This window comes from Oryx dammah, unplaced genomic scaffold, assembly GCF_014754425.2.
Source record: "Oryx dammah isolate SB20612 unplaced genomic scaffold, SCBI_Odam_1.1 HiC_scaffold_10, whole genome shotgun sequence".
NCBI lineage: Eukaryota > Metazoa > Chordata > Mammalia > Artiodactyla > Bovidae > Oryx > Oryx dammah.
Window position 1 is genome coordinate 56,700,456 of NW_024070194.1, and position 18,940 is coordinate 56,719,395.

At 38.2% G+C, this 18,940-nt stretch overlaps 1 protein-coding gene across 1 annotated transcript in view; it reads right to left on the reverse strand.

Moving 5' to 3' along the window:
• Nucleotides 1-18,940, reverse strand: part of MYO3A (myosin IIIA) — a 154,572-nt gene that overhangs the window by 48,221 nt on the left and 87,411 nt on the right. Inside the window, exons 16-18 of the mRNA XM_040248540.1 lie at nt 17,010-17,136; nt 12,134-12,344; nt 10,307-10,454 (exon numbers count right to left, since the gene is read on the reverse strand). Of these exons, the coding sequence (XP_040104474.1) occupies nt 10,307-10,454; nt 12,134-12,344; nt 17,010-17,136 (486 nt within the window). The remainder of the gene's footprint in view (nt 1-10,306; nt 10,455-12,133; nt 12,345-17,009; nt 17,137-18,940) is intronic.

The window sequence follows — 18,940 nt, forward strand, 5'->3', positions numbered from 1 at the left end:
CTGGTATACTAGTAACCATTTGTGGCTGAGTATACTGTAATGTCAAATGCATAAAATAAAAACAATAAACAATAATTACTGGAAGATGGTAGCACCAGCACAACATAGATGCCGATGATCTATTTTACGAAAGGGACGGGAAAAATCATGCTGCAGCTCTGCTTCTGACTTTTGCCTTCACTCTGCGACCTCCCTCACCCCCAGTGCAGCAGTCTGTAAGAGAGGACATAGATGACCTCTGACCTCCAACCCTTAGAGACACTTACATGGAACGTACACACCAGGTCTCAGGTTCTAAAGCAGCTATTGCTGGGGAAGTATAACAGGTAATCACTGTCTGGGGCAGAACGTTCTCCTCCATTCACAAACTCAAGTCACATGCTATTTTCATTACTATTTTAATATATTCTTCAATATATATATTTATTCAATATATTCAATAATATATTCAATAATATATTGAATATATTACTCAATAATATATTCTTGAATATATTTTCATTGAACACTTTATAATAAAGCACTGTGATGGATGATAAAGAGATGTTTAAAATGAAGTCCCTGTCCTCAGTGGATTTAAGATAAACTGAGTGATTAGTAATAAATACCTAAAATTCAAGGTAACACAGGTTAGATAAGTGCTATGTACAGAGTGAAAAAGTTGGCTTAAAGCTCAGCATTCAGAAAACAGATCATGGCATCTGGTCCCATCACTTCATGGGAAACAGATAGGGAAACAGTGTCAGACTTTATTTTGGGGGGGCTCCAAAATCACTGCAGATGGTGACTGCAGCCATAAAATTAAAAGACGCTTACTCCTTGAAAGGAAAGTTATGACCAACCTAGATAGCATATTCAAAAGCAGAGACATTACTTTGCCCACAAAGGTCCATCTAGTCAAGGCTATGGTTTTTCTAGTGGTCATGTATGGATGTGAGAGTTGGATGGTGAAGAAAGCTGAGCGCCGAAGAATTGATGCTTTTGAACTGTGGTGTTGGAGAAGACTCTTGAGAGTCCCTTGGACTGCAAGGAGATCCAACCAGTCCATCCTAAAGGAGATCAGTCCTCGGTGTTCATTGGAAGGACTGATGCTAAAGCTGAAACTCCAGTACTTTGGCTACCTCATGCAAAGAATCGATTCATTGGAAAAGACCCTGACGCTGGGAGGGATTGGGGGCAGGAGGAGAAGGGGACGACAGAGGATGAGATGGTTGGATGGCATCACTGACTCGATGGACGTGAGTTTGAGTGAACTCCAGGAGTTGGTGATGGACAGGGAGGCCTGGCGTGCTGCGACTCATGGGGTCGCAAATAGTCGGACACGACTGAGCGACTGAACTGAACTGATGTACAGTGTACTACAAGGGGTTCTGAAAAAGAGAATTTATCTGGGATCTTGGTGGAAGAGTTTAGTCCATGGCAGGTGAGGCATTTAATATGCAAATCTTTTAACCACTGCTTTTAGAGCCTTGTAAAATTCAAATCACAGTTCAAGTGTCACCAGGAAAAAAATAAACATGTATTTTTAAATACAACAAAATCTTAATACATAAGAGTAAGGCAAAACCCACTGCTCTGAAAGGTAGATCACCTGAAAGACATCCAGTTTACCCAGTATGAAAAAATGGAAAGTTACAAAAAATGGGAACTGTGAAATGAAGTTTCACAGCTGTTTCATTGGAAGGTAAACTTGAGAGATGTACACAGACCTAGAATTACTTGGCTGTCAGACACATTATGCTGACAGCAGATTATAGCTTAAATGGCAACTGCAAAGTTCAAAGAGGCTTTGTATGTTTTTTGTGGAAAGTGTGCAAGGTTAAGGTCTAAACCAATGCATTTTTCACTTCTATTTGCCTGTGTCTAAATCCACTGACTGCTTTGGTGGCAGGTTACACAGAGCAGAGATGAGGAACCTGGAAAACAATGGACTTAGACTTTTAAGACACTGGTTAGTATCTCTAGGCAAACTGATGGAGAAAAAAAATGCTGTTAGGATTTACAAAGCACTCTTAGTAAAATGGTTATGCCTGAAACAACATATTATGTATTCTTATAGCTGTTATGATCTCAAAACATTGTTTTTAAGTATATGTGGAAATATGTAGCCGATATAACTACTCAGAAGGTCCTCTGTTATGCCCTGTACATTAAAAATACCTTCAAAGAGGATGAGTAGAGTTTTTTTTTAATGTTTATTTATTTATTTGGCTGTGCTGGGTCTTTTCTTTTTTTGCATTTTTATTTATTTATTTTTTACTTTATAATATTGTATTGGTTTTGCCATATGTCAACATGAATCCGCCACGGGTATACACGTGTTCCCCATCCTGAACCCCCCTCCCACCTCCCTTCCCGTACCACCCCTCTGGGTCATCCCAGTTGTGCTGGGTCTTAATTGTGGCATGTGGGATCTAGTTCCCCAAATAGGTATTGAACCCAGGTCCCCTGCACAGAGAGGACAGAGTCTTAGCTACTGGACCACCAGGGAAGTCCCCAGTGGAGTTATTATCTGCAGTAAAGCTGAGCTGTTCAGCATATAAAATCCCTGCTCTGTTCGGGTGCCCCAAATTCTTTTTGAAAAAGGGATCATTTTAAATATATATCAAGGAGAAAGGAAGTGAGAAGTTGTGTTTGTTAGAAAACTTCCTGCCTGAGATAAAATGTCCTTGTTTTGCAATGCATTTTGAGTGTGAGGTGTGGACAGAGTAGAAAGAAAGGCTACGGAAGATGCATCCACAGCTACGGCCTACACCACAAGCTTACATATTTTGGGTCAAAATGTCACCCCAGGAGAGATTCAAGATTACGACACTGTCCTCAGACTCACACAGCAGCGTAGAAGGGTGGCTACCATGAACAGATAGAGCCATGCATATTTAGGGGTAGGTGGGACCAGGGCAGGTAGAAATAAAGATGAAAAAGGTAGAGTTCCTGTCCTCTGCATGAGTGCTAGGTCGCTTCAGTCGTGTCCGACTCTTCGCGACCCTCTGGACTGTAGCGTGCCAGGCTTCTCTGCCCATGGGATTCTCCAGGCAAGAACAGAGACGTGGAGTGGGGAGCCGTGTTCTCCTCCAGGGGATCTTCCTGACCCAAGGATTGAACCCACGCCCCCTGCGGCTCCTGCTCTGCAGATGCCCTACCCCTGAGCCACCCAGGCCCTGAGAGCACAGGAAGGACGCTCTCTGCCTTTCCATTTCAACCTTTAAGCTACATCCTCGGGCTCCCTGGTTTTTCTCTATTCTCTTTTCCAGTTGTTGCATCTGCGAGGTCTATAGCCTTCCCGTTCGGGAGTCTCTACGCTGTCCCGCTGCCACAGTCTCTGTCACTGCGGCTGCCACCTGCCCCAGTGCTAGCATTCTCTTCACTTTCCTTCCTTCCTGATTTAGGTTGGTTCTCCTTGGCCTTTCTCTTTCTCTCTCTCTTTTTCCTCCCTTCCTTCCTCTCTCCCTCCTTCCTTCTTCCTTTCTTTCAATGAGATGGAGCCTGTTTTCTTCTGTATGAGAGAATACTTTGTTCGGCCCCTGGTTCTTTTCAACTTTATTTCTTAATGAGAAGATGCTCGGATGGGTATCAGACACCTGGATTCCGTCCTGGCTTTGTTTAATCAGCCTGTAACATTGGGCAAGTCGCAGGGAGTCATTTGTATCTATAAACTGTATAAATGATCTACTTAGGTTTCTTCTGGTTTTAACATTTCAAAATGTTGACACTGCCTGAATGTGTTGTAAAACTTAATAGATAAATGAATGTGTTGTTGACAGAACATTTGCAGGGGGAAAAAGGCCACACATATACATTTACTCCCTGACATCTGTCTTTTAGTAAAAGAATTCTTACTCACCAACTGCTCATATGAGTGTACATATTCATGAAAATGTTGCCCATGTGGAAAGAAATCATTGAGAAGTTATTCATTCTAAGAGAGAATGAAAACCTTTATAGGTTGAAAATCTGTGATTTTGCGTGTTATCAGTACTCGAGGTGAATTATACATTTATTACAGTGAAAAAAGAAATTTTGCCACTTTTTATGCTGAACTAATTTCAAACTAACAGAAAAGTGGCAAGAATGGTACAGAGAACTTCTATGTATCCTTTCCTAGCCTTTTACGGCATTTGCTTTATCATTTGCTCTCTTTCTATATATACATATTATTGATAGTAATAATATTTTACTGAAATAACTTTTTAAAAAACTAAAAATGAAGAAAGCAAAGTGGCAAATATGCATGCTGTAAAAACCTAAATAAAATTTATGATTGGAAATATATTTCTTTCAGTATTTTCTATTCAAAGCTGTATCAATGGTCCTGTTCATCTTTACATTAATGTTTATAGCAAGCCAAAGGGAATATTGATCATCAATTTGAGATGACATAGGTCTTTAATTCAGAATTTGACAAGTAACCTAATGAGGCAGTATTTTGGATAATTCCTAATAAAATATATATATTACATTTTACATATATTTCCCTGGTAGGTCGGACAGTAAAGAATCTGCCTGCAATGCAGGAGACCAGGGTTTGATCCCTGGGTCAAAAGATCTCCTAGAAAAGGGAATGGCATATGGCTCCAGTATTCCTGCCTGGAAAATTCCATGGACAGAAGAGCCAGGCTACAGTGTTGGGGGTTGCAAAGAGTCAGACACGGCTGAGAGACTAACACACACACAATGAATTTTGTAGAAAGGAGATTTAAATGATGTTCCATAAAATGGCTCCTTTTTTTTCCTGAAAAAAGAGCTGTACAATATATTTTGAAATGGTAAGTTTCATCTAGTCACTTTTTGTACATGGTACCTATCCTTGAAAAGTGTTTAAAAGCCATAAAGGGTTTAACAAACTTATACTCCATTGACAGGCACTGGTTTAAGATAAGGAGGCACTGCACTGGAATCCAGACACGTAATTTTCCGTGCACCAGGATCTCCTTCACCTTAAACTAGTTCTCCTTTACTGTCCTGTTTCAGTCTTCACCAAAAAATGCTTTCCGGTTTGTCAATACTGTCCTCTACCCTCACATGTAGAAAACCATAGCAGCTGTATACAGATCTATGCTCCTAACTGTATATCTCATTCAACATTATTTTTATTCATTATTAAAATATTTTAAAAGTATTATCAAATTATAAAAATAAGTACCACACAACCCACATCCCATGCAGGGCGCTGACCCACTTCCTTGATGGAAGAGGAACAGTGTGAGTCGTGGGTGGTGAGTGAGGGGTGGGAAGGACCAGGAGTCCAGAAGGCGGCCTGTGAGAGCCAGAGGGAAAAGGCATTTTGCTCACAGCCAGGAGAGGCTTCAGGGATGCGCCACATGCACCCACTCATTTAGGCACCAGCTTCCATACTTAGCGCTTCCCTAGTGGCTCAGACGGTAAGGAATCTTCCTGCAATGCAGGAGACTTGGGTTCGACCCCTCAGTCGGGAAGAGCCCCTGGAGAAGGGAAAGGCAACCCACCCCAGTATTCGTGCTCAGAGAATTCCATGGACAGAGGAGCCTGGTAGGCTACAGTCCACGGGGTAGCAAAGAGTTGGACAAGACTGAGTGACGTGTGTGTGTGTGTGTGTGTGCGCGCACGTACATGTGTGCATGTGTGTTCCATACTCAGTAGGTGAGAAGTTTAAGGAACATCTGGTGTGATCTCAAACAGTAGCAGAAAATTTGGCCAACCATTCATAAAGGAAGATTTGTTGTATACCAAGGGTTTCTTCAATGTACAGTCTGTCAATGCTGATAAGGCAAATGCCTATAAAATGGCCTTTACCCCTTGGAGAGCACACAGAACACAATGCCACTACCGCTGCACACACATGGTGCAACAGGGGGGAAAAGCTGGATATAAAATAAAAATTCACACTTTGCAAGCAAAACAATTTGAAATGTATAAGGGGTTTATTTTTTATCAGATGATTGATTCTTTTACTTTATGATGCTAAAAAAGTGGAAAGTGTAGATACTATATAATTGAATGAATTTTTGTTCTTTGCAATTGCCACAAATTATGTGTTGGAGCCCATGTCCGAATCCTCAAAAGCTTTAAACTTTAGAATATGAACAGCTGGAGATAAAATTCATACACATCACATTCTGAGATAAGTCACTTATTACATTTATCGCTTCCATTATGTGCTGTAAATAGCTCCCTGCTTATAAAATGACTTCTGACTTTTAATTTTAAACCCACGGGTACATATATGAATCATCTATGCATATTATATATATAATCCTATCCTTTAGAGAAACAACTATTAATAGCTCACTTTAAAAACCAACTCTAGTTTGGTTAATAGAAAAATATGCTAATGGATCAGAAAGCTTATCCCCATCAATAGGCGTATGAGGAAGTAGAGTGAATCTTCAGGATTCCAGAACAATGCTTTGGGGCATCACACAAGAATTCTGAGTCTAAGGAACAATGGCATTTATTCCAATCCAAACTCATGCCCATGGGGGACTAATCTCATGGTTGATATTCATTCTCTTTAATTTGAATTGTAAACTTCTAGGAAACACATCATTTCTTCTTGTCTGTACCACAATGATTGCACCACAGTGCACAAATAAACGGACAAAATCCATCACTACACACCAGTCTGACTCTGACTTGAAGAGAACTTCAAGCTTTCTATCACTCTTTGCCTACTGTTGAGCTCCCTTCCACATGGAAGAAAATCAGAAAATAAGCAAAAACAAACCCCAAAGAAGCAAAACCTTGGCTACAAATTACCATGGAGACTCACTGTGAGGGCTATTACGAAAAGCTGCCTCCCTTAGTAGAAATGCTCTCTTTATCTGTGGTAGCTAATACACAGCTACATAAGCATTTCTCAGTTAATTTTGCCTTCACAGGGAAGTGACAGAATGAAAAGAAAAAAAAAAAAACAATCAGGTGCACCCACATGTTAAAATCAATAGAATCCGTGACTACTCCTGTGTCCACCAGATCACAGATTCACTAACCTGGTCACTCAGCTGCCAATGTTTGGTCCATAAGATCATGAAGTAGGGATTCTCTGGTCCTTACCCCATGAAGGCACTTGAAAGGATTGGGAATGGCCTTAACTCCTCAAAATGCTTTGCATAATCCTGGATTTTAGTCGCATTTTTAATTGAGTTGATTTTGTCTTGAAAAACTCTCAAGGATATTTTTTAAAAAGTCATATAAGAGGAGTTTCATTTGTAGCAAGCCCAAACACAAAAGAATTAAAAGCATTAGGATGATAAATGAAATTCAAGGCTATCAAAGTGAACCACAAACTAACATTCTATTAAAAGTGAAAAGCAAATGATTGTTGAAAGATGTACATTGGGTTAAAGGCTAGTTCCAGTAACACTAGGTTCTAAGCTTAATCCCTCAAAATGAAGACTAACAGAAGCCTACCAACACACATTATTAATTAATTAAGCAGACAGGAAATGCATGAAGATGTACCAGATCCCATGAAGCAGGTAACCCAAATAGATTCCTATCAAAAAGTCCAAATCACCCCCTGCCGCCACAGGTTTACTTGTTTCAATTTCTGGTTAGCATAGATGCTGTGAACACTGTGAATCATTAAAGCAAGATGATATTGATTTAATAAATATTCATTGAGCATTTGCTCTATGTCAGGCTCTGAAGATATAAAAAGAATTAATACATAATTGCTCATGGAGCTTTCAGCCTAGTGAAAGAGAGCAACCATGAAAACCAAATATTGTGTTGTCAAATGTCACATGTTTTTTACTGGAGCATAAAGGAGGAAGGAATAAGAAAAGTCTCAATGGGGACTTCCCTGGAGGTTCAGTGGCTAAGACTCCACACTCCCAGTGCAGAGGGCCTGGATTCCACGCCCTGGTCAGGGAACTAGATCCCATGTGTTGCCACTGAGTGTCTGCATATCACAACTAAAGTCTTGAATGCCACAACTAAAATAGAAGATCCTGCTGCAACTAAGACTTGGCTTGGTCAAATAAATATTTAAAAAAGAATATAAGCCTCACTGTTTTTTTTTTTTGAGTAAGCTGGTGGTCAGAGATGCCATTCTATAAGAAAGAATATAAGTGGGAGGAAAAGATGAATTCAATTCTGGATCAAGTTCTGGAAGTTGTCCTTACAGGAGGAGGATCAGAGAGGCATGGGGTTACAGATGGGGAGTGCAGCATCTCTAGCACATAGGGAGTAGCTGAAGTATTAGAAATAGATTCTTGCCTAATGAATATGAGAAGATATCAAGGATAGAACTCTTTGGGAGCTAGCATTTAGGGCAGTAATTCTCAATCTTGACTGTACTCAGTTGGACTAGACTGGAACCTGAATGGCACCCCACTCCAGTACTCTTGCCTGGAAAATCCCACGGACAGAGGAGCCTGGTAGGCTGCAGTCCATGGGGTCACTAAGAGTCGGACAAGACTGAGCAACTTCACTTTCACTTTTCACTTTCATTCATTGGAGAAGGAAATGGCAACCCACTCCAGTGTTCTTGCCTGGAGAATCCTAGGGACAGCGGAGCCTGGTGGGCTGCCATCTATGGGGTCGCACAGAGTCGGACACGACTGAAATGACTTAGCAGCAGCAGTAGCAGTCTCATCCCGAGACAGCTGAATTAAATAGACTGGGACAGGATCTGGGCACTGGAATTTTACCCAAGTGATTCTAATGTGCAGCCAGGGTTAAGAACCACTGATGTATGGGTTGGTGCAGGAAGAGTAAAAAAAGGAAATCATCAAAGAGGAAGAGAAACAGAAAGCGTGTTAGGGATGCCCAATGCGGGGTTTTCCAGAAATAGGAATCCATCAACAAGGTTGAAGATACAGAAAGACCAATGTGGAGACTAAAATGTTCCTGATTTTAGTGACTGATGAGATTAAGAAGGGCCATTCCTACACAGTAGTCAGATGCTATGGACTCAAAGTACCCAGATGGGGAAGAAATCAATATATTACAGTGAATGTTGAATATGCTTTCATGGACCTTGATTGTGAAGGGAAGAGAGAGGTCCATGGCTACAGACATAAGCAGGCTGAAGAAGGGTTTTGTTTCTTAAGACTTGAAAAGATTTCATTGTATAACTAAGCTAAAGGATGGCATTAATGGAGAGGCATGGAGAAGCAGTGAAAGGGAGAGGGTGAGAGAAACAAGAATCTGGGGTGGATGCGAGCTGTGTAAATACAGATAAAATCTTAAATTCTTGCCCTTTTTATTAAGAAAAAAACTTTTATTTTGTATTGGGGTAGAGCCGATTAACAATGTTAGGACAGTTTCAGGTAAACAGTGGAGAAATTCAGCCCCAAGAAATGTCACAATCTAAACATTTTTTGTGCAACCACTGTTTTCAAAATGCAATTTCAAAGTAAATTTGCAATAAAGCTAAGTATTTTGAATTTAAAAAAATCCATGTACCTCTAGTTTATTTCAAATTTAAACAAAAACTTCAATTTTAAGTTGAACACACAACCATATAACAGTAAACACACAACAATATAATATTACTTAAAGGAAAAATGATATGCTAAATGATACAAAATATGACTATATCTTTTAGGCTTGATTAACTAAATAATTTTAATAGTACATTTTTGCCAAATGCAGTTCAAGTAACACTTTGATTTTTGAAGCTGAATCATAAATTACTTATTGTACTCTGACAAAATTACCATCTCATGGCGTTTACATCAAATCCATTATCTTGTGTTCTGTTGCTTAGCAACCGGAATTTTGAAGTTTAATGCATTTTACGTGGGTATTTAAATTCCAAACAGAATTTCAGCTTTGCAGTCTACAGAAAGAAATCCCTAGACACATCTGCTTGCTTAAGTTTCCAAATTTCCTTTGTTTGCAAGGGCTCAGATATGTTAAGTTTCGGAGAAGAGTCCAGCGATTTTTGGTGGAGCACATTCAACATCAGTTATCAAGACATACTAAATGCATACCAGCTTTTCAGCTTGTTTTTATTTTTACTAGGAGCATGGAGCAAAGGAAATCTTTTTGTAGTCTTTACTAGATGTTTCAGGCATTAAATCTATGATTTAGATCCCACTTCATAGTACAGTTCTCCACAGAATACACACTGCATGTGTGTATACTATATGTAACTTCCCTGGTGGCTCAAGCATCTGCCTACAATGTGGGAGACCTGGGTTCGATCCCTGGGTCGAGAGAGAAGATTCTCTGGAGAAGTAAATGGCAACCCACTCCAGTATTCTTGCCTGGAAAATCCCGTGGACGGAGGAGCCTGGTGGGCTAGAGGTCATGGGGTCGCAAAGAGTCGGACTTGACTGAGTGACTAAACTATATATAACAAAGCATCTCAACTCACCTGTTCCCAGGCGAATACGTGTTGGTTGAAATAAAACTGAATTTGTTCATTTGCAATGTTAATGCACAGCTGCTCAAAGGAATTTTTTTTGAAATTTTCAAAGCCAAATATATCCAGAATGCCAATGCTTAGTTCATCACCGTCGCCACTGGAAAATTAAAGAGGTATTATTTTGAGCTTTTATTTACTTTCTTAGGAGGAAATTGAAAGCAGGGTATCTCTGAGTCACTTTTGTGATTTAGCTAAGAAACTATATATTATTAGAACACAGAGTGAAATTTTTCTTAATTGAAAGTTTCCCTTCATAGAACATAAAGTAGGTAGCATTCATTTTAAGATGTAGACAGTACAATATTTTCCCTGTACTTCAGAAACTATTTCCATACTATCTTGAATACTTAAACAAAATAACCTTTTTGCCTTATAGGTTTATAAACAAAAAAATCACAGCCCTGAGTGAGTCATGAATCACGGGGAAAACCTACCAAGCACTCAGAATACAGCATGACTATGTTCAATAAAAGCCATACCAGAAAAGCAAAAACTCTGTGAAAGAGCATTTTGTCTCTCATTTTAGGACAATTAAAATGTCCTGCTAAAAATATTTTACTTAAAGAACGGTTATTTGTTTTTGAATTATTCACTTGTCATTTTTAATACAGAACACACAGTAACCTGGAGAAAGTTATAAATATATAGTAATTTATTTTATAATGTAATACTTTAAAATACAATTAAATACTATTTTACAATTCAATATTCCAGATGCGGTCTTTCCCCCGCTCCTTCACAAAGGTTATCTCGCGTTCATTGATTTTGAGGGACAGATAGTCAAGAATGTTATTCCTCCATGTTCTTAAGCCCCTTGAACAGTTTGAATGATATGGAGTGGTGTGTATTGTAATGGAAAAATAACAGTGAATTGCAGGCCTGAAATATGTATAAAATGGTCTTTTATGCATAGTAAGCAGGTGCGAATGAGATGACCTTAAGGTAGAAATCCATCTTGTTCTTCACATACCAATTTCTAAAGATTGTATGATTTACAGAATAAAGCTGTGGATGTAAATGTGAAGATATATCTCTGCATAATCCCTGGTGTATAGACAGGCCATAGACTTACCTTGTATTTTACATCAGTTACGGTCACATAATACTACTGCTTGTACCTTGCCACTTACCAGTTTATCTAGAGCATTTCTGAACCAAATTTCACTGGAGGTCATATGTACCCTTGCTGTGTTAAAGTATGAATAGAAACTTTTCCAGGACTTTCCTGGTAGTCTACTGGTTAAGACTCTGCACTTCCAGTGCAGGGGGGCTCAGGTTTGATCTCTGGTTGGGCAACAAAGATCCCACATGCCACGCAGTGCAGCCAAAAAATAAATAAATAAGATAAGATAATAAATAAAAAGAAAAGAAAGCTTTCTTTTGCCTTGAAGATTTAATTCAACCCCTCAACACAAAGAACTGCTGAACAGACACTCTCTGCAAGTATAAAATGGTATATATGCTTCACAGTACACCTTCTAATTAAAAGAACATGTGAAATGATAGTAAGAAGTCACACTAAAAAAATCACTTTCTATTATGTTTATTCACATTGCTACAGCTTTTTGTTCCAGCAGTTCTGAGAGTTTTACAGCCACATGGTGCAGTGAAGTGGTATCATTAGGAAACAAAGCAGATCTACTAGAAATATAACTTTAATAATTAAATGATACTAGTTAGAAACATCTTCAAAGGAACTCATAGAAAAATCAGTAAATTAGAAAGGAGATTTACATCACTTGACATTTGGGGAGCATGTTCAATGAAGATTTTTACCTGGGTGATGCCTCGTGCTTCAGTAAGCTATTAATGCGGTTGACCATCCAACTAAATAAGCGTCCATATAAAGTTTTAGCCATTGCGTCTCTGACGTCAGTAGCCTTCTCTACAGTGTTGGGTCGTATGATGGTTTCTCCTCTAGTGACCACACAGTGGGAGGTGAGAGCTTCTTGCAGCTCATCTACTTGAATGCAAAGCAAAGAAGCAGCTGAAAATAAATAAATAAATAAACAGAGGTGTTGTTAGAAGACTTTATGACAATGAAGTCAGTCCACAGAGAATGAAAATGTCTTAATTCACTTTCTTTAAAGGACATGAAATAAGCATGTGAGTGTTTTATAATATACAAAGAAGCTCCTATTCCATGAGAATTCTATGTCTCTTCTTGATTATTTTTCTCCACTTATCTTGACTGGTTGGTTGCAGGGTTGTATAACATAGCACGACCCAAACCAAACTGACTGACAGAGCAACCAACTGCACAAGCAGTGGTTGTTTAGGTTATGTCAAACATAATTTCACTAAGTTATGTTAAACAATTTAAAAACATAATGAAAACTTCTGTATCATTTGATTGTGATTATACAGACACATTTTGAAAATACAGAAATTAATTGTAAGGTTACCTAGACTTAAGGGATATATGCAAACAAATAACGTTTACAATATAGAAACAAAGGAGAATAAAATATCTTAACATTCATACACTTTTATCATACTACTTATCAGTTATATATGTGAATGACTAAAGTTTGTTAAAATGTGCTGCCTGAATATTTAATACTTAATGATAATTAAATATCAGAGAATTTTTAAATGAATAATACTTAAACTCAGTGAACAAAACTCATTTTTAATATAATAAACACACTTAACCAAACTATTACATGATAGATAGGCTAATTTCTCCAATCAGTTGTTCTCCTTTTAAAATATTTTGAATATTTTAAATTTACTTTTAGCACTTGGGAAAAGATATTTCTTGACTATGTGACTAAAATTGTTGAGCCTTATTTAAACAAAATATTTTTTCACATTGTATAAGTAATACTGACTCAATGCAGAAATCCCTACCTTCAAAGAAAACATGCTGTGTTTCTTTCCTTTGGGGCATGTTTATTGCCACTATTCTGCACATACATCTTATTTTAATACCTTAAGCATTTCCAATTTTGTTGAATACTATTTGTTAGCATCATTTTATTTTGCTGCATAATATTCTGACATATATCTTAATGTATTAATTTTTAAATTGTTGGATGCTTAGGTTGCTTCCATATGGTCACAATTGGAAAGAATGTGAGGATAAATATTTGGGGCATGAATCTGTATTCCTGTCTTGTATTATTTTCTTAGCATAAATTGCCTAAATTTAGCAGTTGGTTCAGAGTATATATATGTATCAACATATATATAGTGTTGAGATACATTATTGCTCTTCAAAAACTCTAAACCAACTATACTCCCATCAGTTAAATAAAAGATAAATAATTTCAATACAAGATCACAGACTCCAGGGATTATTATTTTAAAAAATAATATTTTCTTCTTTCAATTTGTGTTTGGTTCCTAGAAAAGCTGAATACTTTCTTCTTTTCATATTTTTATTAGTGACTTGTTCTTATTTTGTAAACTGCCTCTTTTTTCATTGATATATTCATCTCTTCCTAACCAATTTATAATTTAAAGAGAATAATGCTTTGATATATACATTGAAAGTACTTTTCCTCATTTTTCATCTGCATTGCAATTTATTTTCCTGCTTTTAGGGTAAAACTTTTAATTTTTATGTAGTCAAATATCTACTTAAAACTTATATGTGATCTTTTCACATAAAGTCCTTCAAGTCTTTTCTCATCTCAGGATTATATAAATGCATTTTGTCCTGTACACTTATATATTTACTTATTTGCATTTATATTGATAAACATTTGGAATTCCCTTTGTATGTGGTGTATGAGAAGGATTCAAACCCCTTGTCCTTCAAATGGTCAGCCAGTTGCCTGTCCCTAAAACACTGATTCCCTCGTGATTTGTAATGCCTTTTCTGGTAATTCTACTTAGCTCTGTTTCTGATTAATGTCTCCTATTTTGACTGGTACGTCTATTTCTATTCCCCCATTATTCATTCATTTGACATGTTTATCTACTGAGCATCTACTGCATGCCAGGCATTTTACTTGGGGATACACTGCTAAGTAGAACACCCTGGAAGGCAAAGTTCTCATCTTGATGGTCTTCATCCAGAGGAAATGAGAAGCTAATCAAGGAGTACAAGTGGGAAGACAGAGGCAGGGTGTGGAAAAGGAGAGGGGCAAGGAGCGAGAGGGATACATGTAGTAAGTGATTCCTGAATGAATTGTGAAGAACAGCCTGGAAAAGTACAAGAATTATGGTGGAATGAACCACTGGGTGGTCATTCAGTTCAGGTGAGAGGTGATATGTCTTGGATGAGAATAATGATGATGGAGATAAAAAGAAGAGGCCATATTTGGGAAAGAGTTACAGGAGAGAAAGGACAAAACTGGTACCTGATTGAAACCGTGCACCTGTAAAACCATCTAGAGCCACAGCCTTCATTTGCAGATAATTCCTTGTATATTTAACTATAAATCATTTTCATGTAAATTAGTAAAATTTCTGTTTCCCATGAGTGGTTGTTTCAGAAAGTGGTTTAATTAATTTTAACTATATTAATATTAACCTTTTGTGACCCATATGACTATCTCCTGCTATACAAAAATAGGTTGTCAATCATCAAAATCATTGTTCAGTTTGGTGGTAATTCATGTACTTATATCTACATCATAGCTTTATTGCAGCTCATTCTGTTGGTGCTGATAAGTCATCTAAATATGATCAGACAGTGAGGTTTGAATTTTATCATGGTATTTTCTGGCTACTCCTTCCACTTCTGATAACCTAATATTGTATGAGCCAATTAAGTTTTCTTTATATAGGAAAAGACAGGTTACATGCCAACCTCAGACACATCTGCTGTGTTACTCAGCTGGTTCCAGACACTCAGTAGGATGAAGATGATAGAGATCTGTGGATAGGTTCAGACCAGGATGGTTTGGCATCTGGCTCTCTGAAATCACCTTAAAACATCTCATTCTGTTCATAAGTAAGTATAAATCAGAAAAATATATATACAGTAATTCCCCTACATATGAACCTTCAAGTTGCAAGCTTTCAAAGATGGGAGCGTGCATCTGATTCCAGCAAGGAACCAGAACCTGTGCCATCAACGTCAGGCACGAGTGAAATTGCAGCTTGCCCCCTGTCTCCTATTGCTGATGATCCTTCATCTCCACCGCCTCCCACCTCATCTCCCTCCTCCAGTCAGTAACTCTACTCGCCTGTTCATTTAATGCCAACCCATGTATGCCTCCTGTACCGTACTGCTGTATTTTTCCAGATACCATACTGTAAGATTTAAAATGTTTTACTTTTGCTTGCTTTAATGTACTATATGGTGATTGCAGCCATGAAATTAAAAGACGCTTACTCTTTGGAAGGAAAGTTATGACCAACCTAGATAGCCTATTCAAAAGCAGAGACATTACTTTGTCAACAAAGGTCCATCTAGTCAAGGCTATGGTTTTTCCAGTGGTCATGTATGGATGTGAGAGTTGGACTGTGAAGAAAGCTTAGTGCTGAAGAATTGATGCTTTTGAACTGTGGTGTTGGAGAAGACTCTTGAGAGTCCCTTGGACTGCAAGGAGATCCAACCAGTCCATTCTGAAGGAGATCAGTCCTGGGATTTCTTTGGAAGGAATGATGCTAAAGCTGAAACTCCAGTACTTTGGCCACCTCATGCGAAGAGTTGACTCATTAGAAAAGACCCTGATGCTGGGAGGGATTAGGGGCAGGAGGAGAAGGGGACGACAGAGGATGAGATGGCTGGATGGCATCACCAACTCGATGCACATGAGTTTGGGTGAACTCCAGGAACTGGTGATGGACAGGGAGGCCTGGCATGCTGCAATTCATGGGCTCGCAGAGTCAGACACGACTGAGTGACTGAACTGAACTGAACTGATGTACTATTTGTGTAAAAAGTTTTACAAATCTATTACAGTACAGAACTCTATAGCTAACTGTGTTGATTAGGTGCCTAAACTAACTCTGACGGACTTATGAATAGAATGCACTTACAAACGCATTCTTGGAACGGAACTTGTTCATATGTAGGGGACTTACTGTAAATTAAATTTTAATAACATATTTCCCAGGTTACAAATGAAACTTTAACAGATCTAGAATTGTGGGGCATATGCCAATATTAAAAATAAAAATAGGGTATATTCTAAAAACAAAGTTTGCCACAGGACAGTATCAGTGAGAAACTTTAAATTACTGAAATAATTCATTAAACTCAGTCAATATAAGTTGATTTGAAGCAAATACCATGATGTACTTTACTTTCATAGAAAATGACTCCAAAATGAACCAACCCAAGATGAATACGTATAAAACTCCATTCAGTACAAAAATAAATATTCAGATCTTTATTACTTATAAATGACAGAGATGCCAAATTTACACAATAACAACTTCAACTCTTTTTCAGATCAGTTTGCTAAATCTTAATTATGTTTTCTGTACTTTTACACTGAAATGTAAATAGCTCCTAAAATAGTCACGAAAGCCTAGTCTTTAGAAATGTTTCCTATAGTAATTAGCTAATTTGTAGACACGAAGATCTGTTTTAAACAGTGGACTCTGGAAACTTCACTTGATGCAAATTGAATCTGACTATTCTTTTTCAGGGCTCCATAAACGTACAACTGCCCCGCTGTGACACTCTCACCATGTCATCAGATGTTTTTTAGGAGTTCAGTTTTGAATGGAAGATAATAAAACTCACAGTTCTCCAGAGCTGCATGATTCGAAATGTGGCTCTTGTCAATCTGGTGTTCAGTTGCCACAGAAGAAAATTCAATGTTTCCAACGTTCAAGATTGCAGCCAGTATACTGTATATACTTCCAAGTTGCTGAAATACAGCATGGAAAGGTTAGCAGCTCTCTCACCTTGAGAACAGCAAAGCAGTGACTGTGGCTGCAGACAGACCAGGGAAGAATCCAGGCTCCCGCATAACAAGGTCATCCCACGGACGATGATGCCGAACTAAGAGAAGCCGACTGGCTTCCCTGGTCCTCTCATTCTACTCAAATCATCAATGCTGGCTGAACTGCGACGTTCAAGAACTGTAACTTTTTACAATGTTGAATGAAGACAACTAGGTACCAAATTATTGTTTTCAAATTATTATGAAATGCCTAACTAAAAGGGACTTTTATGCCCCACCCATCCTGACTAAAATCAATTTTAAAAAATTAAATGTTCCATAGAAATTCACCACTTTATGTGATGCTTTAAAATATTTTAAAATTTACTTCACAAATATTATTTGGTCATAGTGGAAGCCACAACTGATAATCCAAAGAAAATGTACTATATTGTGATTTTAGACTGTCATAAAAAAATATAAGGAAACTTAAAGCAGGGGGAAAAAAGACATTCTCATCTTCGACAAAAAGACATATGACTCTGTACAAAGGGAGACAAATAAAATTCCTGTCATGACATGATAAAAATTGCCTCTAAATGAGTTGACTCATAAAACTACTAATCATTTATTTTAAAGCTATGGCAAGAAAATGGCTTAGGGAATCATGTGTTTTTAAAACTTTTAGAGTTTTCTAATTTGTGCTATTTTTAGAGAATATTTTATTTTGACTTGCCTGTCAATTTGCATGTGCTGAATCACAAATGTACAAGTAAACTAAATCCCAGGGATATTTAAAGGGACACATACACCATGGGTGCTGTCAACACCAATCAGAGAAAGACAAGGACAGAGAGAGAAAGAAACAGGGAGAGAGAGAGAGAAACATTCTCTCTATTGGAGAGTCACCAAAACTGTGAAAGGCAGCAAGCTGTGCTTACAGGATATGAAAATCAAGCCATTTAATTTTATCTTGCAAGTTGCCATTTTTCAAGATGAAGTTGAAGCAACTATGGACAAAGGACACATCCAAAGAAGCCAGTGAGATGACATAAAAAAATCAGGAGTGGGATAAAAAGGAAGTGAACACCCACTCAATTTAATTCCACTCTGTCCCATCCAGGACAGTCTGTCTTGTTAACTCTTGGAGGCTCTGCTTCTAGGTGGGAGACCAGTACCTTCTAGGAGGGTCACCTTGAACTGGACTAAAAATCTTCAAAAATATTTAGCAGTAGTTGTGCTTCAGCTCCAGAAACAGATGTTATATTTTCTTTCCTCCTAAGCTGTGTGTTTGGATTTTCAATAAACACTGACTATGTTTAAGCTGAAACCTGCAGTTTTACATAAATGAATTATATTTGTCACTAGACTCTGACTGCTAGACTCGTTTCCTTGTAATGTGACTAAATGTTGCTCTGCCAGGCAACGGAAAGCAGTTGAGGCAAATATAACTAAAACATTGCCTCTAATGACTCGGACTTGGAAGCAAACCAACCAACAAACCAATTAAAACTGAAACCCTGCCTCTAAGATAGCAACCTCTGGGGGAAGGAACTGGTACAAAGATAAGTTCCTCTGATGATGAGAGCTACAAAGAAGCCCAGTTCTGGGTTGGCGGCAGGAGCTGCTTGCTGGGTGGACAACATACTTCCAGTCTGGAGGATGCGCTGAGATGCAGTTGACCTCTTCTGTTTCCCCCTAACCAGGCAACCAACAGAGCCAGACCACAGTCCCAAGGGGCATCGACCACTTGCTACATTCATATTACGACCAACGATTGGAGACAAGA